The sequence below is a fragment of the Strongylocentrotus purpuratus genome, unplaced genomic scaffold (genome assembly GCF_000002235.5).
Source record: "Strongylocentrotus purpuratus isolate Spur 01 unplaced genomic scaffold, Spur_5.0 spur5_scaffold_2, whole genome shotgun sequence".
NCBI lineage: Eukaryota > Metazoa > Echinodermata > Echinoidea > Camarodonta > Strongylocentrotidae > Strongylocentrotus > Strongylocentrotus purpuratus.
The window spans coordinates 29,260,235-29,286,499 of record NW_022145605.1 but is presented as its reverse complement, the minus strand read 5'-3'; the positions used below and the strand labels follow the sequence as shown (position 1 = coordinate 29,286,499).

General features: G+C 39.3%; 1 protein-coding gene across 1 annotated transcript in view; it reads left to right on the top strand.

Moving 5' to 3' along the window:
- LOC115926800 (ecotropic viral integration site 5 protein homolog) overlaps positions 1-26,265 on the top strand; it is a 45,013-nt gene that overhangs the window by 6,230 nt on the left and 12,518 nt on the right. The window contains exons 3-5 of the mRNA XM_030992175.1: positions 295-394; positions 935-1,042; positions 12,907-13,128. Of these exons, the coding sequence (XP_030848035.1) occupies positions 295-394; positions 935-1,042; positions 12,907-13,128 (430 nt within the window). The remainder of the gene's footprint in view (positions 1-294; positions 395-934; positions 1,043-12,906; positions 13,129-26,265) is intronic.

Here is a 26,265-nt window from a genome sequence, read left to right as displayed (position 1 = left end):
AGATGAAGTTGTAACTGTACATGTACCTGTATATTGTACATTGTTTAAATGCAATTAATGAATATTGACTCGAGTATAAATTCAATATGTAGACACACATCAGATGAACAGTATGTACATGTACATACATTGTACAGGGTAAGTCTATACACATTGCATACATCTACCTGGGCATTTTACGTGAACAAGTCCAAATATCGTGCATTTAATTTTGCCAAGTTCACTATTGTGCATGTTAAATATACATGTAGATGCAGAAGGAAATGGCTGATAAATTTTTTTGTTTCTGTGCAGTGAGCTGGGGCTACCGATCGAGATCTTGAGGAAACGAGAGCTGAAGTGGTTGGACATGATTGATGATTGGGACAAGTGGATGACTAAGAAACCAAAGAAGGTAAAATATAAAAAGAAAGAAAGATTAATTTACTTGGAAAGCAAGAGATTTTAAAAGTCCTTTCTGGGAATTATGAAGGGAATCACCCTCCCCGTCTAGATATTTGTGTGCATATTGTACTTGAAGGTAAAGCGAGGGGGGGGGGGGGGGGGAGTGTGTGGTAGATGAAATAGACCAATAATATACTAGACGAGCAATGTTCACAAAAAAGATGACAGATACAGAGGTACACTGATACATGCTTCCTGCCCCCTCCTCCCCCAATCTGGAGATTATGGGAAGCACAAGTGTTTATTTTGCAAGAAAAATTGAATAAATAAATAAATAAATGGAGATATGTGCCCTTCCTCGATGTTGGGTATCTAGTCATCAATTGGTAAAAACTTCTACATTTGGATGATGTTGCTCTGAGGGATGCTGAATGAATCTCCCTGCAGAAGTGCAGATCTACATGTACATGTAACTAGACATATATTTGTGCAGTTACATGTAAATATTGTTTTTGCCGTCTTTTCCTACTGATTGCCTGGCCGTATCTAGGTGAGAGAAAGATGTCGGAAAGGTATCCCGTCTTCGTTGAGAGGTCGGGCGTGGCAATTCTTGTGTGGCAGCAAGAAAATCGTCGAGCAAAACAAGGACAAATTCTTGGTGAGTTGAAATCTTTTCTGTTCTACTGTTGGTGTATACATATCAAGTCATATTCTTCCTGATGACAGTCCCAATTTGTGATAAGAATAGTTCTATCTAAATTGCAGGCTGTTGGGAGCCTTCTAGCCAGAGTAATAAATTGTGTAGTTACTGTTAGATCAACCGCAAACAATAGTGAGAGTATGTGGGACTGGGACGAATACCACATTTACTATGCAAATATTGAGTGGTGACCTCGTCCAGTTGCGCAAAGGACCATCAAATTCTTATTGATTTTGCTTTTCCTGTATTAAACTGGAAGGCTAAACTACTGTGCAACCCTGATACCGGTATGTTTATTTGAGACCTCAATCAATACAATTTACATTTTTGATATCCCATATCTTATGAATCCTATGGTATGGTAGTCTTTCAAACTCCAGTGTTGATTTGGGTCCTTTATAGGTGTGTGTTGAAAAACCCATTGGATAAGCTTTTAGACTCCTGCCCCAGGCTTTTGTTTTGCTTACATGTGGTTTATTCAACTACATGTAGTTAGACTTTTCTCAAATACACGTCATAGGCCTTATTTGAATCTGTACATTGTAGGTTCTACTCATATATTTCAGGATGTCACTAAAAAAGAATTGGATGCTTGAAATCCTATTTCTTGCTTGTCTTCCTTCCTGTATTAATGCGGACTTACGCTTTGCAAGTTCCTTCCTCTATCAATAAATGGTTAACTTCAAAACCATGGACCCTTCCACGTGGTCTATTTTCACCATGAATTAGTAATATACAGTACATGTAGTATCCTGTTTCAGATACCACAATACATTATACTGTTTGTAGTCCATCCCCAACAGTGAAGCCTACATTGTACATCTTGACAAGATAATCAAAATTACACATCGGGATATGGGCATACATGTACACACTTGTCGCAAGTTCCTTCCGTTATCAATCCATAGTCAACTTTAAAACCACGGACCCTCCCATAGTCTGTTTTCACCATGACCTTTAAATGTAGTATTTTGTTCAGATTACATCTAAGCCTCCATTTTAGTATTTTCATTCCAAGCTGTAAAAAAGTGTAAGGATGGTTCAACATTATGTGCTGCGATGACAATTGCTAGTTTGTTAAACCTACGTATAGGATAGTGGTTAGGGTTGCAAGAGTTTTAGGTCAGGTTTAGGGTTAGTATCGAGTATCTGAGGTCCAGGGTTCAGATTAGGACTTTTGTTAATGTTGGAAATTGACCAAGGAGCTTGCCAGAGGAGCAAAACTGCACTATAAGACATACTACTGTATACTGCAACCTGTACATGTACATGTAGACATGAAGTACTGGTTCATGTACTTGTAATTACACATACTGTACTAGTAGTACGTGTCGGATTGATATGGACTTAAATGCAATGTAGAATGTAGATGTATAGCTGTGTTGCAATTTCCTTCCCGTATTTATCAATGGTCAACTACAAAACCACAGACCATTTCCATGTGGTCCGTGTTCAATATGAGGCAATGAATGTGGTAGACATGTTCAGATATCGCATTTTAGTGTACTGTACATATTCACCTACTGTAGTTCATCCCCAATATTTATGGCTACACAAATGTACTTTACATTAGGGATTATGGACTTAACACACACACAGTACATACATGTACATGTATGTAATTTTCTTCCTAAATATCATTCAATGGTCAACTACTATACTACTATAGTACATGTACATTTTATGAAAGGATGACTTTATAAACACAGTATTCTACAATTATTACAGAGGCTTCGTTTTGCTCCATACTATAATAATAATATTAATACTTATGATAATATTGGATTCTTAAATAGCGCACGTATCGACCTTGCAAGGTCCTCAAGGCGCTCCAACATTACCCAGCTATGCTATGTATGTACAGTACATGTATTAAAGTTATTACATTTGGCTTCTCAGTTGCCATCCTCCCCCACTCCAACCCCCCCCCCCCCCCCCCCCCGCCCCATCACCATTGCATTTTTCTACCAGTACGCCTTTGTCCTTCGAGTTTGTTATTGCTGTCAATATCACAAATGATAATCAAATCTACAATGCATGAGACATTGACATACAATAACCTTGGCATTGTGTTTCCTCATCCAGGTTTTGCATTGTAGTTTAGATTGACAAACATAACCTTGTTCAAATCACTTACAGTTTGAATAAATCATACATAATTTACAAATTGTTTTCGTTTTAATTTTGTTTTCACTTATTTCTTAATTAATTATGATAAAAAATTGTCATGTGAATAAAGTGAAAGCGCTAATTTCCAAGTACAGTTCCATCTGGCTGGAAATGATCCAGAGAATTTGTAAACGAATTATGTGAGTCAAATGGTCGCTAATACAGGCCCTAGCAAATCTCTTTCATTTCCTGTACAACTATTTTTGTGATATTCTTTTCATGCAGTTTACATGTACATTACCTGATAATACCTGTATTGATGTAATTTTGAGCATTGATATGTGAATCGTGAATCGTCAGTATCTAGCAAATTTACATGTACATTTAAGAGCATTGATCACAAACCTGAATTCAGTTTCTTTGATTGTATTTATTACATACACATGTACAATGTACATGTTCACCTGTATACAGTACACTATAGGCAGTCTTGGTACATGTACATTTGCAGCTTTTACATAACATCTCCGCTGTCGATGCTTTGGCCTTTATCGCGGGGTTAAATCAAAGGCTTTCATATCATAATTAAGACATATTAATTTCTCATTTACGATTTTATTAAAATGTTTAACACCAGCACAGATTGTCAGCCAAATTTCAATTTTATCAATTTTGTTGGACAGCTATTTCTAGGCCAAAATAATTATGTCACCTACAATTAAATAAACGGTTCGGGAGTGAGCCAAAAATATGCTTTGCAACCTTTTACTTCAACTACTCTGAAGCTTTTTTGTAAAGTTTCCATCATCATTCATCGACTACATGAAACTGAAAGAATTATCAATAGTTCAGTTTGGGAATTGTCAAATAACGTTTGTTTGAAGCGAGAAGGGTGTTGCATACTTTGAAAAGGGCTCTACACTTTCTTTTTTTGGAAGGAGGTCCATATAAAAATGCTCCTGTTTTGCAGCGTCATATTCGGATGGGCCTAAAATCTCAGTATTGATACCTCGATTCCCTTAATACAACACTATCTATAATGAAACAATTGTTGAGTTTATAAATCTGGATTCTGACTCTGAATATGGGTAAGGGAAATAACTCATTTCCTATTGTGTTATGGGATCTCATCCTGTTTCATGTTCACTAAATACAGGTACATGTACATGTTCATTATCTGTTTGGCACAAAGAAGTACCAGTAGGGCATTAACTCATATATTTAAACATAGAGTTTAAGGTAAAGACCAATATTGGAAATGCCCCAATTTCAAAAAATGAAATGGAAGCTCTTATTACCTATTAAGTGAAAGAATATGTTTTAACTATTGAATATGTGATCATACAAATTTTGCAGAGAAATAATAATAATAATAATATTTAATTTTTATATAACGCTTAATTCAATGTCTCTGAGCGCTTTACAAATATACACAATGTACTATTACCCCGGTCATTGGATTCATTGCTTGCCCGCACACAACGTGTGCACAATCTCCACTCCCTGGGGAGCATTCCAGCCAGGCGTTACATGACGCTCAAAAACTGTTTGACCAACAATGGGCGCGTTCATGCTTGATTTTGACGGCCAGAATCAGGCATCTGTTACGCGTTTAGTTTAAAACATGATTGCGTTCATGCTCACTTTTGTAGAATCACCGAAAAACGGCGATCACGATCACCGATCGTAAACTCACAAAAAGATGCGTTTACAATTTGTAAATGGGGTCAACGCACTGACCTCTAGTGGGTCTACGTAGCATGCACAGTTGGAAGACCAATTAAGGCCACACACGGAGAATTGCCTGGGGGAGCCAGAGAAGTAAGCATGAACAGTACATCGTGGAACTGCGATCACGATGAGCGTTTACGATGAGCGTTTCAGATCGCTCATTCTGCCTTCAAAATTTAAGCATGAACACAGCCAATGACGGTCGCATCCTACCGGGTACCCATTTAACACCTGGGTGGAGAGTAGCAAGTGCAGGTTAATATCTTGCCAAAGGATATTAGTGCCGGTGTCGGGATTCGAACCCTCGACCTTCGTATCTCCAAGTCAAGCATCTTTCTGTGTACAGTGCTTGTAACTTTACCAAGACTGGGCCAAATTTCTTATCATTTTGATGATTCCAGAACCTTGCAGTACACACATTTGTACCAATACTTGATATGCTAGATGATCAACCTTTTCTGATCGATTCAAAGACGTTTCTTTTACAATGTGATCGCATGGCCATAACTGGTCTTTATCTTTAATAGCCTCGAGCAGAGCCCAGATCTGCCAGTTTCTGGCTGTGGCCAGAGCAGCATTAGTACAGAGCGCAGTGTAGTCTCATTTTGCATACACTGTTTTGCACACCGACAAGGGTTTTTGCCTGCAAGCTAACTGCCCCTTCCTTTTAATGTACAATGTCAATCAGAATATGGAGCATTGAGAACATACAATTTGATATACATGTAGGGTACTTTAAATCGAAGTGAGTACTCAGTAGGCATATTTGGGTGAAAAGAAAACAAAAAAAAGAAAAGCATTTTTTCCCGGAATGATGCTTGCAGACACAATTCATGTTTCATTTCATAACAAACAAATACAATGAATTGAAAAGATCTGCATCCTTCCCTGAGGAAGTATTATCTATACTTTTGTGGATATTTCTTTCACTTTCAGACTGCTATCCCTGATCACATGTCAAATGTTCCTATTGTGTTTAAAAAAAAAAAATTGTGGTACGTACCCCAAAAGGCCGGAAGTTTTAGGGTAGTACAATGTACTTCCCTCTGCAACCTCCTCTTTATGAGCTTGTAAACTAGTAAAAGAAACATTTTGAGAATATAAGTACATTGCTTCTATGTTGTCAGAACTATTCATTGTATTTGATATCCGGTATTTGACAAACGTGTATTTATGAAGTTCACTGCCATTCTACAAAAAAATATAAGGTGGTGTTTGTGAGCAGGCATTATGTATTTCTCTGTTGTCTGTCTGATGTGGTATTCCTGTGGGTTGGAGTTGAACTTGAAGCCAGTGGGCCCCTGTGTGGTTAGGCATGTTCGGAGCGAAGCGCTAGGTTAGACAAGTCATACACAGCCCATCCTCACTATACACTATACACTATACACTTCAGATCGTGTGAATATACATGTATACGTAGTAGATGCTGAAACTTATCTGGAAGATATATTGTAGTATGTACCACAGAAAATCGCTGGATTGTCTGCATCCCTCAAAGTATTAGAACATTCAGATTAATTGCCAAATATCCCTGCATCTCTGAATTTACTCTTAAATTCTGTATGTTGTAAGTAGACAGATGAGTACTGTGTTTATCTTTTGGAGATGAGTCGACAGTTTAAGTATACTTTTAAGTAAGTTATTACAACAACAACAACAACAAAACGGACTGGTAGGGCGCTACATAGAACAAAGCTTAATGTACATGCAGTTGCACAATAACAAACAAACAATTTGCAAGCTGACGCTACAAGGCAAGGTGGCGCTAAAGCTCAATAGTTATGAAATGATATGATTCGGTTTTTGAAGCAGTTTCATGTGGGAATGGTCTAAGTGCCGGCCCTGTTTTTGTGGCAGCTACATGTATGTTGTTCAAGATTGTTATCCCCTCGCCGACGAAGTCGGAGGGGATTAGTAGCGCTGCCGTCCGTCCTTCCTTCCTTCCTTCCGTCCGTCCGTAACAAATTTGGTTTCCGATCGATACCTTCAGCAGGGCGCGACAAACCCGCTTGCCCGACGTCCCGGGGCAACCAAATTGAGCCGTCGGGCAAGTAAATCAAATTATCACTTGCCCGATTCGGGCAAGTGATACTTTTACAGTAATTTCCTAGTGTCCAAGAACTCTACCATTCACCCGTCAACTTCTTACCCGTCGTCAAAATCCAGAAGCAAAAAAGCGATCGTTCCGATTTCGAAAAAACTTCACAGACAGCTAGCCAGCTCAGCTAGCTCAGCGCGCATGCAACAGTGACACTTCAAGCCATGAATGCCGCTCCGCCTCCACGCACGGCCGGCCGTGAGCTAGCTAGAGACAGCTAGCGCGATCGTACCAGCTGCGAGCTTATTCGCGCTCTCTCTCTCTAGCTCTGCAGGCCGCACCGACAGGCCTTTGCTATTCTCTGATTGCCGATTGGTTGAATCACGCCAAATATGACGTCATTATTCTAGGGAAATGAACACGTGCGAATCGGAATGGAATAAACAACAGGGATGTTCTAGTAAGTACAAAAAGTCAAATGTTTGATATTTATTCATAATGACTGTTAATGATTGTGAACATATTATTTAAAACTCGCTGCTCATATAAATCAGATGAATGTTTTTGTCTCGTTTTCAATTTATTACTGCGGTCTCAAGATCCGACCGAGCGAGTCATTTTGATAATAGTATCGAGACCCCCAGAATATAAGCCGTTGTTGTTTTGTTTTCATGGTTTTAGCGACGTTGTTTAGTCTAGTTTTCGCATACTTATCCGAGATTTATCGTAAAATATCTTCAATATTATTATTTAGTAAGAATTTACAAATTTTGGCATGATATTTATAGCAGTGAATGATGAAATAAAAATGTCCGTACTTTATTTAAAATAGTTGATTACCCATTATTTACATGACGTTTCTTGATGGAAGAGTTGACCCAAATTATTAACAGCTGAAAATTAGCCTACGTTTCCAAATGACAGCGGCTTGCACAGACACACACGTGCGTTGATCAGCTGTTTTTTCTCGATTGTGCTAGTAAACAAAAAGTTTTGGGCAAGTGGAAATATTGTTTGGGCAAGTAAATTGAAAACCCACTTGCCCGACAGGGCAAGTGGTGAAAAAAATTCTTGTAGCACCCTGCCTTCAGTAATGTTTGATATTTTAATGAAATTTGATATGAAGGTACATGAAATCAAAATACAGGCTAAGTTTGATTTTGGAGTACGTAGGTCAAAGGTCATCGCTCATTAAATATGCAAATCTGGTTTCCATTCGATAACTTGAGTAATGTTTGATGAATTTGAATGAAATTTAATAGGAAGGTTCATGGTATCAAAATACATGTACAGTCTACATGTAAGTTCGATTTCTGAGCATGTGGGTCAAAGGTCATAGCTCATCAACTATGCAAAAACACCTAACAATATGTGAAAATGTGGTTAACTTCCTTACCTAGTAATATAATAGTATAGTCCAATGGAGGTACTAGTAACTTGTTCTGACGTACCTGTATACTGTAGGCCATTTGTACCCTGCGAGGGGATGCTATGCTTTGCGTTGACTTGTTAGTAATGTACTAGCAGGACCCGTGGAAAATCCACGGGATTCTAGGGGAGGGGGCCAAATAGATAGATAGAGGCCTATGTGCTATCCAAAAAAAATTTAGTTTATCTTTATATAGAGAATTTTTATAATATATGCTGTTTGACCATGAATGGCGCATCGTAAAACAAGCTATGTCAGATAGGATCTCGATAATTACTATTTATTTGCATTATTATTGTTGTGATTTCAATGTAGTTTCATGAAAAGACTACATATGCAGAGGCTTGGATTATGATTATGTTGGCATTGTTCACAAAATGTGTATAATTATTTTCAAAGTAAAGATTTTACGCGAAAAATCAGACGGTTTGTGCACAAATTGACTCGACTGTGTGTGGGACTGTGAGCGTAGAATCCAGTGAAAGATTTTTTTTTTCGGGGACTCGATCTATATCAAATTTTGGGAAAATTTTGGGGGGCTACTTTTTTCTTGGGCTAATTTTTCATTAATTCATTTAAAGATGCAGTTTGTTTAGTTTAGTAGCGTAGTGTTACGTCAAGTTTCTACGCCGAAAGTACGCAAATTTTGTTAAACATATTAAATTGTTTGCGTCCATCTTGCGTACTTTTTTGCGTCCCTGAGGGTATAGTAATGTAGGCCAGCGTACTCTCAGCTCAGCGTAGTTGGTACGCAACTCTACTATGGACCCCACGCCAATTAGTGATCGACCTGCCAGTGTCACAAATAAGGCATTAAAAATATGCTCATCTGACCGTAATTAAATGCCTAAAACCCCTGAGCTTTCGGGGGTTCAGCCCTTTGTACCTGTGGACACCACGCCTGCACTCAAATCGCTTTGAGTTACCTGACCCTCCCCCCCTTTTTTAAAATTGATTTGATGCAAGAACTGTATCATACTAAAAGTATTATCATGTTTTTAAACGACCATGACGACCGTCTGATTTTCTTGTGAAAACTTTACTTTGAAAAATGATTATCAAAATTCAGTATACAACTTTACATGGCTAGAATAATCACAATAATTTCAAAGTGTTGTTTAGACTCTCCTCACACCACGGACAGACCTGGCTACTCCGGTCACCGCTACTCCACGCTCACACACTCAGCTCCGACAGCACCCCCGACAGCAGCGCTCAGCTGCCGTGGCAATACACTGTGGACTCAAGGCAGTTTGCAACTGAACTGTCACGTGAAGGCGTACTATCACAGATCTATTTGCGCTATTCTTGTTGTGATTTCGATGTAGTTTTCATGAAAAGACCAATAAAACAGAAGCTTGGACTATGATTATGTTGGCATAGATCACAGAATTTGTATAATTATTTTCAGAGTAAAGATTTTACGTGAAAGTAGGTCCATGGTTTGCGCCAGTTGTCGCAATCGCCTCGACTCGAATCGACTGTGGTGTGTGCATGTGTGTGACCTGAGAGCGTGTAATACACGTACACTGTGGGCGCCTGGCCTACAAAGCATATCCTATAGAAAGACGCATAGCACGGGTAAGCTCAACCCGTTGAGGATACATATTGGCTACATCCCCTCACCCGGGTGAGTCGTCTGTTGATGTGTATTTCTCTTACATGCTACAAAGCGAACCCTATAGCAAGAGGTCTTACTCGGGATACGCCGCAGCTTTTTCAATGAGACTTGCTACACCCGTTGACGCGAGTGGATTCTCGTCCATCGTGTGTCTCTTCGTCTCTCTTTGATAATTAGACAGAGGGCGGGTGCACGCCTTGCCGACTCGCTCTCGCGGGTTCGTCGCCTCCTCGCAATCCACGACGCCCGCCGTGCTCTCGTCCGCCCGTCCTCCCCGGCCGCCCCGAAACCGCGTTTAACGGCGTGGACGTCGATCGCGGGGTCGACGTGGCACGCGGGTTACGGGAGACAGACCTCGTGGAATTGTGCCGCCCTCCCCGCGCCACGGCGGAGGCGGGCGGGGTCGGGGAAAGACGTTTTTGAGGAACCGTTTTGTACCCGTTTGGACCCCCCGCGGCGATTTTGCGTATTAGTAATATAGATTACCTTCAAAACCATAATAAAATATTCAAATACATATTCCAACCACATGAGCAGTTTTAATTTGAAAGGATATTAGCTGGATTTCCTGTCTAAGGTCTTGAAAGCGACTACCGGTAGAAGACTAATTTCATTAACTTACAGTGATTACATGAAGACTTCCTGAAGTTAGGGGTAGTATGAACGAGCCTATCGACTTAGCTTGCCATCAGGAGCGAGACCTTTATTTAACCTTTACCAAACCAAGGTGCACCCTGTAAAAGACCCCTTGTATTCAAATCTTCCTTACAAATCCTAGTTTAGACAGCGTAAACCTGTAGAAGTCATGACAATGTCTCGGTGCTCGATTGGATATTGAGAAGAACATGATGTTCAACCGCATTGTGAGAACAGACTTGTCACAGTGAGATGACTCATTTATGTGTATGTGGCATTTATATAGCTAGATGCAGTCTGGAGAGACCCGTCATAAACATTCCTCCCTCGCTACATACAAACATGATATGGGCTGCAGTCTTTATGAGATACCAGTGTTACAAATAGATACATGTACAATTGTACATGCACCTATAGATGTGTTCAATTACATTATACATGAGATGTACAAAACAATGGCTAGTATTTGCATTATGTGCCTGTGCGGTACATATACTGTACATTTAAGTAAAGTTTGTAGACAAATAATGGTTATAATCTCATATCTTTGGAATATCACATGCTGTTTGGGTATTACCCGTATGTCCATAAATCTGCAGATATATTTCACATGATAACATAAAATATGTACATGACATGTAGGCCTATGTGCAGCTAAAAAATCGCCTGTAAAAGTTGTGTGCGCCCTTATATCTACAATGTATTTGTATAAATGGGTCACAAACCTCTATTCTGATATTTTAGGTCTGGGGAACTATTCATTTTTACACTTGTATACATGTATACATGTACTTGTAGCATTTTAATGTCCATGTACATTGCACGTTGGAAAATAGAGGGTGTCAGAATTAAAGCCTATAGCGGTATCTGAGTGTAATTTGTACAAATGAATGTTACTGACAAAGGATGCAGACAGCCGATTAATTTTATTTGATCAAGGGTAGTCTGCAAGCACAGACTGTAATAATTTGACACTATACTTCAAGTCCTAAAGCCTTGAGCAGAGCCTGGATATGCCAGTTTCTGGCTGTGCCAAACAGTCCAGAGCAGCTTATTGAAGTACAGAGCCTATTTGTAGGCTCATTTTGCAAACACTAATACACACCACGACTGACAAGGGTTTTTGCCTGCAAACTAGATTGAGGGCTACATCTACATCTCCCGCCCCCTTTCAGTGTCACCCACCTGTTACCGTCAGACTGTTATTACCATGGCAACCAATATTGATCTTTTGATTGACCTACTGTACATACATGTAAAATGTCTGTTCACAATACTACATTAATATTAGGACTACCGGTATAGAGCCATGCATGGTAGGCCAAGTACTCACATTTTGTTGGTATTTATTTGTAGAAATAAATGTACATGTACATGTACATGACCGTACATGTCATTGCGTACTTAGGGCGTGTTCATGCTTCACTTTTTCTGGCCAGAATCAGGCATCTGTTACGCGTTTAGTTTAAAACACGGTTGCGTTCATGCTCACTTTTGTAGAATCACCGAAAAACGGCGATCACGATCGCCGATCGTAAACTCACAAAAAGATGCGTTTACAATTTGTAAACGCGTTTAAATGGGGTCAACGCACTGACCTCTAATGGGTTTATGTAGCATGCGCACACAGGTTTGCGAATCCAGCTGAAGGCCACCCAAGGAGAATTGCCTGGAGAAGTGAGCATGAACAGTGCACTGTGGAACTGCGATTACGATGAGCGTTTACGATGAGCGTTACAAATCGCTCATTCTGCCTTCAAAATCAAGCATGAACGCGCCCTTACATGTATACACACATGCATTTTATTTATTTCATATCGTTGGGCTACATGTGCATGGTTCAAGGCTTCAAGCAGTTGATATTAATCACTTATTCTGAAGTCAGCCATGCCCATAATATTTAGATGTGATTTTGGCATTGAAACAAAGAGCTATTGTTGGCATGTGAATGATCTCAACATTTTTTTCTTTTTTAGGAACAAGATAATTTGAAAAGAGCCCCTTTTGAATTTGTATGCGTTTCGAGGGTGATGATGCACAATTTTATGCCAAAATAACTGTATTTTCCTCGAAATGGTAAATTGTAAATTGGTAAATTGTAGTTGTCTACCAGTAGTTGATGTAATTAAGAAATAAATTTTTGTGTGGAACCTGTGCAAATCTGATCCACTCTTAATATAATTTATGAAAATTTCTGGTTTTACATTAATTGACACTTTTAAATAATGTTCTTTCTTTTTATTTTCTCATGGCCATAGGAGCTTGATGGGCAAGCAGGAGACCGCAAGTGGTTGGATGTGATAGAGTTGGACCTTGATAGGCAGTTCCCGTTCCACGAGATGTTTGCCAAGAAAGGAGGCAACGGGCAACAGGACCTCTATCGCATCCTCAAGGCATACAGCATCTACAACCCTCGCGATGGATACTGCCAGGGCCAGGCACCGGTGGCAGCCGTTCTGCTCATGCATATGCCTGCTGAGGTACGTAATCTTGTGTGAATGAATTTTGGAATTAAAGCTTGTCTGCACTAGTTTGGCCAGGGGGGATGAGACCTCCCTGCAAGGTCACTGGCAGGTGGTTATCTCATCAAATCAGCTCTCAATTAACATAAGAAAAAGGGGATCATTGGGGACCAACAGACGCCGATTAAGCATTGTTTGCTACATGTATATAAAGTAGCTATCAGTAGTGCAGTAGGGCTTTGTCCTTTGTCGCCTTTCTGTTGAAATCATGACATGTTTCTGTCTTGCCTATAGATGTAACTAGAGAAAAATTAACATTGTACATTTAGGCACAGCTTTTCTGACAGGAGCAGTGACATTATCAACATTTAAAAATCAATCTCCTTTGGGAGTGTCGTGGTCGGGTGGTTAAAGGCGCTTGACTGTAGATGCGAAGGTCAAGGGTTCGAATCCCGACACGGCACTAATATCCTTTTGGCAAGATATTAACCTGCACTTGCTACTCTCCACCCAGGTGTTACAATGGGTAGGAAGCGACCGTCATTGTTGGTCGAACAGTTTATGTCGTCAAGTAACGCCTGGCTGGAATGCTCCCCAGGGAGTGGAGATTGTGCACACATTGTGTGTGGGCAAGAACTGAATCCAATGACAGGGGTAATAGTATCTGTAAATCGCTTTATAAAGATGTGCGAGATGTATTAAGTGCTATATAAAAGCTGAATATTATTATTATTAAAAGCATTTCTCAAAATTTCATGAAACCTTTACATGAGGGTTAATTAATATCAGAAAATAATCTGGAACAAATTTCAGGTCAAATGTCTTTGTCGTTGATAAAAAGGTCAAATGAGGTTATGGAATGCAAGGGACAGGCCTGACCTGTACTTTAATTTCCCAGTGATATAAAAATAGAACATTTAATGTCCTTTTTCATGTATGAAAGAGAGGAAACTTTGAGGAAAATTACCTACTGTAGGCTCTGGGGACAGCTGGAATTTCCTCTAATATTGGGCTAGAAGGCAGAAAATGAAGCTTTGGCAGGAAGTTTGATAGGAAGGAGAAATACTTTGCAATTGGATGATGCACGAGGGGAAGGGGGAAGGGGGAGGGGGGGAGGGGGGAGGGGGCAATGAAGAGAGGAACATGAGGTGATAAGAGTCAGATGAGCCTGATTCTATCATCTCCAATGACGGATGCTCCCAGTATTTCTACTAGCTGCAGTGAAATCCCAGCATATTTGACGATGCACTTCATTGTAAAACGACGACTGGCCGGAATGCTCCCCAGGGAGTGGAGAATGTGCACACTGCATACATTGTGTGCGGATAAGCCTGAATCCGATGACCGAGTAATAAGTGTTAGGCGCATTATAAATGTGAGCTATTGTTATTATTTTATCATTATTGTTTCCTTTGATGAGATCATCATGATTTCCTTGAATCTTGTTATGAGCGACAGTATAGTATTAATGACTGCTTTGAGAGAAATAGTTGTTTTATTACGCTCAAGGGAAGGTTAGAATTGTGCTATTCCCCGAGGCTTGCCGAGGGGAATAGCCCAATTGTAACCTTCCCGAGAGCGTATGAAAACAACTATTTCTCGAATATTAAAGCAGTCATTAATACTTTTATATGCCGAAAAAAAATAGACTAAAAAATAAAAAATAAAAAATACTTTTTTTTTTTGTCGAAGGTGAGAGTCGAACTCTTGCGTACAATCAGTGATAAATCTTACACCAACGCCTTACACCACTCGGCCATCGCGCGCTGTTCACATGCTTGGCAGTTTTGTACAATATATACATTAAAATGGATTGAAACCGGCTTCGGCGTGATGAATGCTTCGCAAAAGCACCCTTCTTTTACTTTTGCAATGCATATTGGCACGAACTTAGATCAAGATCTATCGGCAGATGTTGTTTTTTTGTTTTTGTAAGTTTATTTTCGTCTTCATGTCAACAATGCAAGATAAAATTGTCGGTAAGATCGATCGAGATTCAATTGTATTGAAATTACCGACCAATCCTTCGCACACATACGGTATCCTCGATCGCTCAAACCATTTTTTAACATGTAAACCTATGGGGTAACCATGGAGGCTGACCTATTTTTTTAATAACCATGGTTATTAAAAATATTAAATGTTTTATGCATGGTTACCGGGAATTTTACAGGAACAATTGAAGTTTATGAATGCAATTTCGACCAATCAGATGGCTGGATTACTTAAGTGAGGTATATAACACACTATAGACATTTGCGGCGATACGGATTATGAATATTTCAAGGGAAACTGAGTCAATATTATGCACCTTTTTCATTGAAAGAAGTTATACATTCACGTACTTCCCTCGGGTGACGTACATTGTGCATGTTTACACTGTCTTACCGCTTGAATAAACCCAGTAATGATTCCAGAACATGTTTTGTGTTATGGAAATGTGCTTTTCACTACATGTCGTCTCCAAAAATTGAAATATTTCTATAAAGCTTTAGATACAAAAATTCTGCATCATTTTAAAATCTCGAAAGGGAGAAATATGTGGATGTTTTAAAGTAAAGATATATTTATTAGTTATTCATTTATAGTTTTATTCATACAGGGTAGCCTTTTCAGTTTACAAAGTATCTTTCTACAACAGCCTTGTATGCCTACATTAAGTACAATGTACATATCCAATATGTTTTGAGATAGAAATTACAGGCAAAATAATTACTAACTACCACATAATGATCTACATGTACATGTACATGTGTACAGTATGTGTGCTTTTTCCCTAAAATTGGTTTCTTCATTAAACCCAACACCTCCCCACAGGTAACAATATCCCATTCACTGAATCCTTCTTGATACCCAAAGAATATTCAACAGCTCTGCCAATTTTATGGAAATAGCCAATTAAATCCCCAAATGGCTGTAAGCGCCATTTCCATGGACTAATTCCAGTAAATCTTGTGTTATTTTTAGTCACTGTACTGACTCAAGAGTCTTGAAAGCATGTCTCTGCCGCATACATGTACAGTATGTACATGTAGATGATATAAGACAGATGAGATATTCAGTAGCAGTATACTCATTTGTGTATCTACACTGTATATGTTCCCCAAGAGGATTTACATCAGTGTGCAGCTTACAATCACTTAAAGATAAACTTGAGTTCTGGTCATGCGATCATATTGTGAAATAAACGGTGTGGAATCGATCAGAAAAGGTTGATCATCTACATGTACATGTAGCATATAATATTGGTGTGTACTGCAAGGTTCGGGAATCATCAAAATGATAAGAAATTTGGCCCAGTCTTGGTAAAGTTACAAGCACTGTCAGAGAAAGATGTATATGGGACTACACAAACATGTGGCATAAAATCTCTCCCGATTTTTATGATGTTACATGCCATATTTAGAATATTAAGGCATTTGAAGAGCCAAGCTTTTCAGGGAACATTTTTCATCTGATGTTCTTCCATACTTGCATAATAACAATGATAACGCTCCCAAATTAATTTTTACCTCTTTCTCAGAACTCAACCTTCTCTTTAAAGGTATTGTCAGGATTCAGTAATGATAAACAATATAGTTCTTAAAGAATCAAACCAAACTTATCCTGGATATTCAAGACTGAATATTCAAGGAGGCGCGATGGCTCAGTGGTAGAGCACTGGTTTCATAACCGGGATGTCCCGGGTTGTCAATGCGCTAGTGCCCTTTGGTAAGGCATTAAAGGGACTTTGTAACATTGTTCAGATGAGAGATAGTGGCGCTAAGGTAGTGACTTCAATGCTAGATGTACCATGAAAGATAATCTGAAAATTTGAGTGAAAACGGATCATTATTCATGGTACAAATTGGGAAAAACTGATCTGATCGATCCCTTAATTCTCCCAACTATATTATTCTACTTCTATTCTGCTACTTGTCAAAGCCTGTTCAGCATCAAGACAAGGACAATTTAATTACATTTTAAGTGAATGTAAATCGTCACAAAGCAATAAAATGGCTCTACATTCCATTCCAGACAGTTAAGTGTTGACAGATTTTTATAGCCTGTTTTATGTATTTTCTCATGGAAAAACAGTTGGGAAAATTCAAAAATGGTTGGGAGAAATTACTGTTAATCACTGTTAGAGGGTGCCTCACATCGACGCCTTCATAGAAAACCATAGATTTCTTTGTGGTTTGAGAATTTGTTCAGGATTTTTTGCATGTCAGAGGGTTAGTATAGTAGAAGGAATAAAGTAACATTTTATACAAAAATTAAGCAATTTTTTTCATCAACCTTCAACAATGTTACCGAGTCACTTTACCCTGTAACACCTAGTCCCTTGAAGAGGACTTTAAAGCCGTTGATTCACTGGTTGCTTACTTACAGCAGTCGGGTATTAAAAACAAATAAACATACAAACAAGACTGAAAACATATGTAAGTACATGTAATATCTACCTATAAACGATAGTGGTAGAAAAGGTATCATCGCTGAGTAATAAGCAAAGTGAGATAAGGATATTGAACAAATTAAAGTAATTCTGACCCACATCTGCAACACCTGGTATGATATGAATCGTACACTTGGTTGTGATTGTGATTTCCACTTTTAGTGGAAGTTTTAGCCTGTTCATATTTGGTGTTACAAACAATCCATTTACTCAATTTAAATTGTTATATAATGAATTTTATCAGTGATTTTTTAAATATATATTTTAGTTTTATTTCAGTGTTGCCACAGCTATCTTTGAGCTTTCCAGAACCAAATTCCTAATCAATCCTGGATTTCCTGTTCTTTTTCTTTTCAATTCTTTCTTTTCAATTTTTTTCTTCTTTTCCCTCGTCTTCTTCTATCTTTTCTTCTCTTTTCTTCTCCTCTCCTCTACTCTCCTCTCCTCTGCCCTCTCCTCTTATCTCCCCTCCTCTTATCTCCCCTCCTCTTTGCCCTCTCCTCTTCTGCCCTCTCCTCTTCTGCCCTCTCTCTCTCTTCTCCTCTCCTCTCCTCTCCTCTCCTCTCTCCTCTTTTCTCCTCTCCTCTCCTCTCCTCTCCTCTCCTCTCCTCTCTCCTCTTTTCTCCTCTCCTCTCTCCTCTTTTCTCCTCTCCTCTCCTCTCCTCTCCTCTTTTCTCCTCTCCTCTCCTCTCCTCTCTCCTCTCCTCTTTTCTCCTCTCCTCTTTTCTCCTCTCCTCTCTCCTCTTTTCTCCTCTCCTCTCCTCTCCTCTCTCCTCTTTTCTCCTCTCCTCTCTCCTCTTTTCTCCTCTCCTCTTTTCTCCTCTCCTCTCTCCTCTTTTCTCCTCTCCTCTCCTCTCCTCTCCTCTTTTCTCCTCTCCTCTCCTCTCCTCTCTCCTCTCCTCTTTTCTCCTCTCCTCTTTTCTCCTCTCCTCTCTCCTCTTTTCTCCTCTCCTCTCCTCTCCTCTCCTCTCTCCTCTTTTCTCCTCTCCTCTCTCCTCTTTTCTCCTCTCCTCTCCTCTCCTCTCCTCTCCTCTCTCCTCTTTTCTCCTCTCCTCTCTCCTCTTTTCTCCTCTCCTCTCCTCTCCTCTCCTCTCTCCTCTCCTCTCCTCTTTTCTCCTCTCCTCTCCTCTTTTCTCCTCTCCTCTCCTCTCCTCTCCTCTCCTCTCCTCTCTCCTCTCTCCTCTCCTCTCCTCTCCTCTCCTCTCCTCTCCTCTCCTCTCCTTTCCTCTCATCACTTCTTCTCTCATCTCTTCTTCTCTCCCCTCCCCTCTCCTATCCTCTCCTCTCCTCTCCTCACCTTTCCTTTCCTGCATCGACTGCAGTACAAGCAAATCATAATCACTTGAAGCCAGTTTCTCTCCTCAAGAGTTGAAATCCAAATCCATTACCACCAGACCTCGATATGATGGGGAAAAGATATCATCAAATCCTGTCCCACGCTATCTGCCAAATACTGATGAACGTCTTCTTTCTGTTTGTCGGGGGAAATGTTAAAGTTCATCATCCCAACATGGATGTGTCTTTCCTGTTGTAATATTCCTGGCTGAGGTGCACTCACATGACAACACTTGCCTAATTTGAAGCCCTAATTGAACCTCGTTGGGAGGGGAAATGAATCCCGCTATATCGAGACTGGAGGTGGGTTGCCAACAGATGAAAGAAAGAAAGTTATTCCTTCCCATTCCTTGATATGAATTGTATGCATTGTAGCTGTTGGCAAATATTCACACGTGTCTATTTCGGTGAATCTAGCACTAACTAAGGGCGCGTTCATGCTTGATTTTGACGGCCAGAATCAGGCATCTGTTACGCGTTTAGTTTAAAACACGCTTGCGTTCATGCTCACTTTTGTAGAATCACCGAAAAACGGCGATCACGATCGCCGATCGTAAACTCACAAAAAGATGCGTTTACAATTTGTAAACGCGTTTAAATGGGGTTAACGCACTGACCTCTAGTGGGTCTACGTAGCATGCACAGTGAAGGTTTGCGAATCCAGCTGGAAGACCAATTAAGGCCACACACGGAGAATTGCCTGGGGAGCCAGAGAAGTAAGCATGAACACTACATCGTGGAACTGCGATCACGATGAGCGTTTACGATGAGCGTTTCAGATCGCTCATTCTGCCTTCAAAATTTAAGCATGAACGCAGCCTAAGAGAACATCCATGTAGTTTAGGTAGAAATCCCTTTGACCTGTACATGTACAGGTACATGTATATTGACAACTAAGGTAATATTCTTTAATTAATGAGATGCTTAATTTCCTTTTTCCCGAAGTGGTCAACAGGAGTTTTCAAATTCTATAAGTACATTTTTTGCTACATATAGGCTGCATTCGATCAAATACTTATTTTTAATCTGTCTTCCCATTTCTTTTCTCATATCTTTTGAGCATCGTCAGTGTATCTTGCCTGTGAACATGCATGTCTCTTCCTGTCTAACAGTATGTAGATATATCTCTGTAATGTTGTTACATGTACAGGTCTACAATTGTACATATTCACAAAAGTGCATGCAGGTATTAGGGGAGGAGGGTTTGGGGGTGGGGGGTGGGGGAGAGACTGAGCAAAGCAGCTGCCCCTATCAAATAAATGAGGGCATCTTGCTGGGAATCCCCCATCTCCGTAGTCTACAGAACCCTGTTTGCCACTAAACTCTGTCACTAGGCCTGCTTCATCAGCTCGAGATTGCCAAATAGCCCACTATTTCTGATTTGCGACATTAGCCAGGTCACAAAATAGCGGGATATTTGGCAGGTGAAGATTCAAATAGCGGGATATTTGCTTGGGAAATCATCCCAAGATAAATATCTTAGCCTAGTTTGCAAAATAGCACGCTATTTGTCCGGTCCGTCGTCACCAGCCCGAAGACTCACACTATGGACACTGAGCAAAATGTCTCGAGCTAAATTCTCGAGCTGATGAGGACGTGATTTTTAACTTTGGGCTAATTTCCCGAATCAGAAATAGCGGGCTATTTGGCAATCTGGAGCTGATGAGGACATAACTTATGTCTTTCTTCTCTTGCTGCGCAAATGTTCGACAAGATCCATCAGCGGCCGGGCCCGTGTGTTGCAGGGACAGTAGGGAGGGAAGCCAGCAACAAAAACAGGATGCCATCATTTACAGGCTCCCTCACCTTAATTCATCAAACTACATGGATATGCAAGGAATGGCAACAATTGCCTTGGATTAGTGTCTTAATGTGTTTGTGAAGGTATAGTGAATCATCCATTAAGTTTTTGCGCCAGGAGTGCTCCATTTTTGCCTTAGTACAATGTGCATTTGTACATACAGTAGTGAATAGTTTTCATCACTATTTAATTACCTAAATGTAAAATTAATAACATGGATGACCCAAGTTAGTTTTACTCCTGGAGATAGGAATGAGTAATGACGGGAACATACAGGGTAGTACATGAATAATAATAACAAAATAAAAACTGCTGTGCAGATATTTCAGGGGGGGGGGGGGACATGCTCTGCCCTCTCTAAATATGTGAGAAGTATTATGCAAATGTAATAGCCCTTTCCTTGTAAACACAATGATGAGTAGTATTAGAGAGTTAGTAATTGAATAAGGAAGCGGAAGCCATGTAACTTTTACATTTATACAGTAGGCTATTTTTCTAAATAAAACAATTCTAGATATGATTTAGAATACACATCTTTGCAAAATTCACTGCATAGGTGGCAGGTGCACACAATATGAACCGAACATCATGCCCAGCCATTCATAGTTTTGTAAATGGTTGTCACACTTTCCAATGTCATCGTTCCCCATGAAGGAAAGCATCAGACGTACCAGTATATGATAATTGTAGCATTTTGTGATGAATATGACATATGCATTAAAGGTAATACAAAGTTTTGGTATTGGGTCATGAATTTGGTTCGAATGAACATATTGGAAGCAAATACGATCCTACAATATTGAGTGATCGTTGTCGCGGTTGAAAACGAGTCTAAAGTTTTGAAATTGTAAATAATAAACTCTTAATGTTGTATAGCTCCCTCTCAAGGTCAAGATATTAAGCTATAAAACAATGTTTAATGACTAAAATCGACCGATTAAGCTATTCCCGTTTGGAAATTATATATCACAACTACATATTCTGAGATTTTCATTGTCGCAGCTAACATTGTACGGCCGTAGGCGCTATTTGAATTTATCAAAATTTACCTGGAGCACCGGTAAATTTGTATATTCAATTTTTCTCGAAAGCAGAAGTGTTTTAGGGGCTAATTTTTCTAGTGCTTATAATACATCCACAGGGGCATCCAAATATATCAAAATGGTAAAGAATCACTATCCACCCAATTTTCAAAATTTCCCAAAACTTTGTATTGCCTTTAAAGGAACGTCTGTTATTGTTGAATATTGTCTGTGCTAATGGCTTGGAGCCCAAAGTACAGTGTTATGAGTCAGTATGTATCACTGGCCAAGACAAACCTTTGCCAAGAGGATGCTGTCTTGGGATCAGGCTTCTTCAAGCCGTGTCCTCTCTTTCTCAATGAAATTTCAACAAAAATAATACTCCACATCCTTGCCAAGATTGATCAAAACTCTTGTTGCATACTGCATATATATACATGTATATATATATCGTGGGTGGGGTGACAAAACCTTGTATCTCAAAAATCATGAATTTTCAGGAGAGCGCAAAAACCTTTCCTGTCTCAACAGATTTAATGCTGTGACAAATTATGCAAAAAAATCAAAATCTCAAAAAATTGAGTTACGAGGTTTTGTCACCCCACCGACGATATGTTCATGTATACAAGTGTGCATTTTCAGTAAAGTCATGTTTTTGTACATGAAAATGATGATTTATTCATTTATTACTATTATGATCATCCGTGTTCCCTAGATGCAAACCATTGACATAATTTTTCAGTTTTCCTGTAGTATTCCCCTGACCTTCCATGACTTTACATATGATTTTTTTTAAAGTCCTACCAGGTTTTGTACTGGTAGGACTCACTGCACCTGGGTAGAGAGAGTCAACTACATAAAATGCATTCTTTACAGACTGCCACATACATGTCCATGTACATGTTGTACATTGGGAAGGCTTTGTGGTGGAGCTGCACACTGAGTCAGTATGTATCACGCCTCAAGCCAGTCTGAGCCAAAAAGGATTTCATCGTGAAGCAGTGTCTCCTCTAGCCGTCTACATGTACTCCGACCTGGAATGTCAACAAAATATTCTCCATCATCGGAGCCTAGATTATTGACAATTTTTGTGTCGTACACCTGTAGCAAATGTAAACATGATGGGTATTCCTGCTACATGTACATGTAACTACTTATTTATTCATACCCTTACCGAGTTTTTGTCTCGCCTGCGTAGCAAAAAGCGAGACATAGGCGCCGCTTTTCCGGTGACGGCGGCGGCGACGGCGACGGCGACGGCGACGGCGACGGCGACGGCGACGGCGACGGCGTCAACATCAAAAACTTAACCTAAGGTTAAGTTTTTGAATTTTTGGTATAATTTTTAAAGTGTAAGTTCTTAGTCAATGAAACTTTGACTATAGGGTAATCAAGTATCCCCAATCATGTGAGTAGAATTTCAGATCACAAAGTCAAGGTCAAAGGTCATTTCAGGTCAACAGACTTGGACTATGTTGTAGCATCATCATCGAAAACTTAACCTAAGGTTAAGTTTTTGAATTTTTGATATAATTTTGAAAGTATAAGTTCTTAGTCAATGAAACTTAAACTATAGGGTTATCAAGTCTCCCCAATCATGTGAGAAGAATTTCAGATCACTAAGTTAAGGTCAAAGGCCATTTAAGGTCAACAAACTTAGACTTTGTTGTGGCATCAACATTAAGATTTTCAAAATGCTTCTTCTTCGTTATTTTTCAACCGATTTTGATTCTGATTGTTTCATATGATAGGGCTAGGAGGGGATTTAAAATTCTACACAGAATCGTGAAATTCATTATCTATGCTAATTTATGCAAATTTATTCGAAATCACAAAAAAGGCTTCTTCTCCTTCATTTCTTGACCGATTTTGATTTGGTTTGCTTTATATCGTAGAGCTAACTTTGGTACACTAAACTTCTACCCAGAATTTTGAAATTGTTCTCCATTAATTAATTATGGTAATTTATGCAAATTTATTCCAAAAATAACAAAAATTGCTTCTTTTCCCTCATTTCTTGACCGATTTTGCCTTATCTGGTAGAGCTAAATTTGGAACAATAAACTTCTACACAGAATTGTGAGATTTTGCTCCATTGATTATTTATGGTACTTTAAATGCAAATGAAATGAAATTATGTCCCTTCCAGGGCATCAAATTTCTATTTTTTGACCAGTTCAAAAGTGTACCATATAAAATTTACGATATTTGTTGTTGTGAGATGCGGATGAGCGCTACGTCATTGACGTTCTGGTTTATCATATTGAATTGCGTTATGCAGGCGAGACCGCCGAGAGCGTTTCCCTTGTTTAATTTTGTAATTATGAGAAAAATTTATTTGTCCAATTTAGAATGTGACGTACATGTACACTGTACACTGAAAGTATTCAACAAAGGCCCTTATTCAACCAGTCTACCTTTCAGTCTGTACTTACAGGTGTACTTAAAAGACACACAGAAAAACATAAACTGTACATGGGATACAAATAATTGGGGACACAAATAATTCAGTTGTTATGGTAACTATATCTTTAATTGCATGGATAATGTAGTAAAATTAATAGTAAATGACAACAACCTGTTAGTGCACTGGATGTTGAAACAAGATATTGTTTTAGAATTACCCTGATTTAACTATTTGTTGGAGCTATTTGTGTTGTACTTGGAATGTACAGTATACTGTACCATCAGGTTTTCTATTGGTAGAATTCACTCCACCTGGATTGAGAGAGTCAGCTGTACATAAAATGCATCAAGGGACTTAAAATTTAATCTTCAGGGTTATATATTTAATATTGGGGAGATGTGGGAATTGTTACTGTCATTCCTAGTCAGAATTTATCACCCTATATTTGCTTTCTATAGCAAGGGAAATCCATATTGAAGTCACGTCATGTGTCCGCTTTCCATTGCTGTGTCAACAGAACGCTCCAAATCATCGTAGCCAAGATTATTAGAAATCTTGTCTGTCATAACTTATGAATATGTACATGTACATTGGATGAAGATGAACATGCATAATGCTCAGACGTTCAAGCTCAGGAGATTGTGTATCATAGGAAATGCGGGGGGCCCTGTGGTTTTTTCACTTGGCTTTCATTCAAGTGGTTAAGAGTTCAAATCCTCCCCCTGCTTATCTTGTCAGACACAACATTGTATTTGTTGTTATTTCTCTGGACCCTGGTGTACTGAAAAAGGTATCATTCATGAAAATGATTCCCTGGATATTTTAATCACAATGAACACAGCCATGTTAAAGGTACTATGTCCCTTTTGCAGCCAACCTCAAATGGTGTAGAACTTTGCAGGAATTATGAATGTGTCATGTATGTCCTATCTGTAAAATTTAAACATTAGCAGTGTCCTAATATTCAAATTATGCTAAGAAATCCGTTTACTTGCTAGACTTCACTGTCAGACACTTTTGAGTGAGTGACTGGCTTTTTTTCTTCTTTGGTAATAACATACTGTACATAACATGAGCTGTAAAGGGTACATGTACATGAGCATTTGTCTACATCAATAACCCACTTCTTGTGATGGCCAAAATTAAACTGATTGAATCTTTGCGCAGCATAAAACGTATGACCATTCGGTACAATGGTCTGAAAATCAAGACCATTACTTATTCGCTCTATAGCTTCTACCGTAAGTTGATTTGACAACTAATAGTCGTTATTTTCCCACTTGAAGACATTTTCAAGCCCCACCTTTTTTTTTAGGGAAGTTCTGAATTAGTATTGTCTTTCCAATGCCGTTGGAATTTAACATTTTTATTTTTTGGGCCTGCAAATGGGACATAGTACCTTTAAAGCTAGTTTGTCTTTGTCCTGAAGATACATGTATGGAGTGCAGTGTCAGGATTCTACTATTTCTAGCACATCACAATTTTTTGTGGTGCTCTCCAAATGTCACGTACATGTAGCGTAGACCTTTCCATAGACGTTACAGTTTAGGTCTATCCACATGCTGAATGACACTCGTGGTTTCCTGTCGTAATCAGTAAACCTCATCAGAAGGGAAGGTCCCAAATTGGCAGCGTTGGAGCACGAGGCTGAAACCAAGCAAATCAGTCATTGTAAAGGTTGACCTGTCATGTGGAACATGGGGAGGGGGTTCTGTATGTTTGGCTATACTTGGAAGTGTAGCTGAAAATTATGAAACTATTGGTCGAGGATTATAGATGCTTTGATTTTGCAAGCGTAGACATAATAATACTATGCTTTATTTTGAAGTGTACCAATCGCTAAAGAAAATCAAATCTGTGAATAGCTAGAATTTGTAAAATCAACATCCAAATACTTCACCTGGCATTTTAAAGGTAAACTGATAAAGACTTTTCTGACTACTGCTACTGCTGCTGGAGCGCATTGCCACTACTGGTGTTCCATTATGATTACCCTACAGCGCTCAAGCATTTTAATTCCTGCCAGGTTCCCATTTTCCTCACCTGGGTGGAGTGTGGCAAATGTAGATTAATGTTTTGCCAAAGGAAATTAGTGCTGCAACAATGATTCAAACCCGTACCTTGTGGTTTACAGTCCAGAGACTACCACTACCAC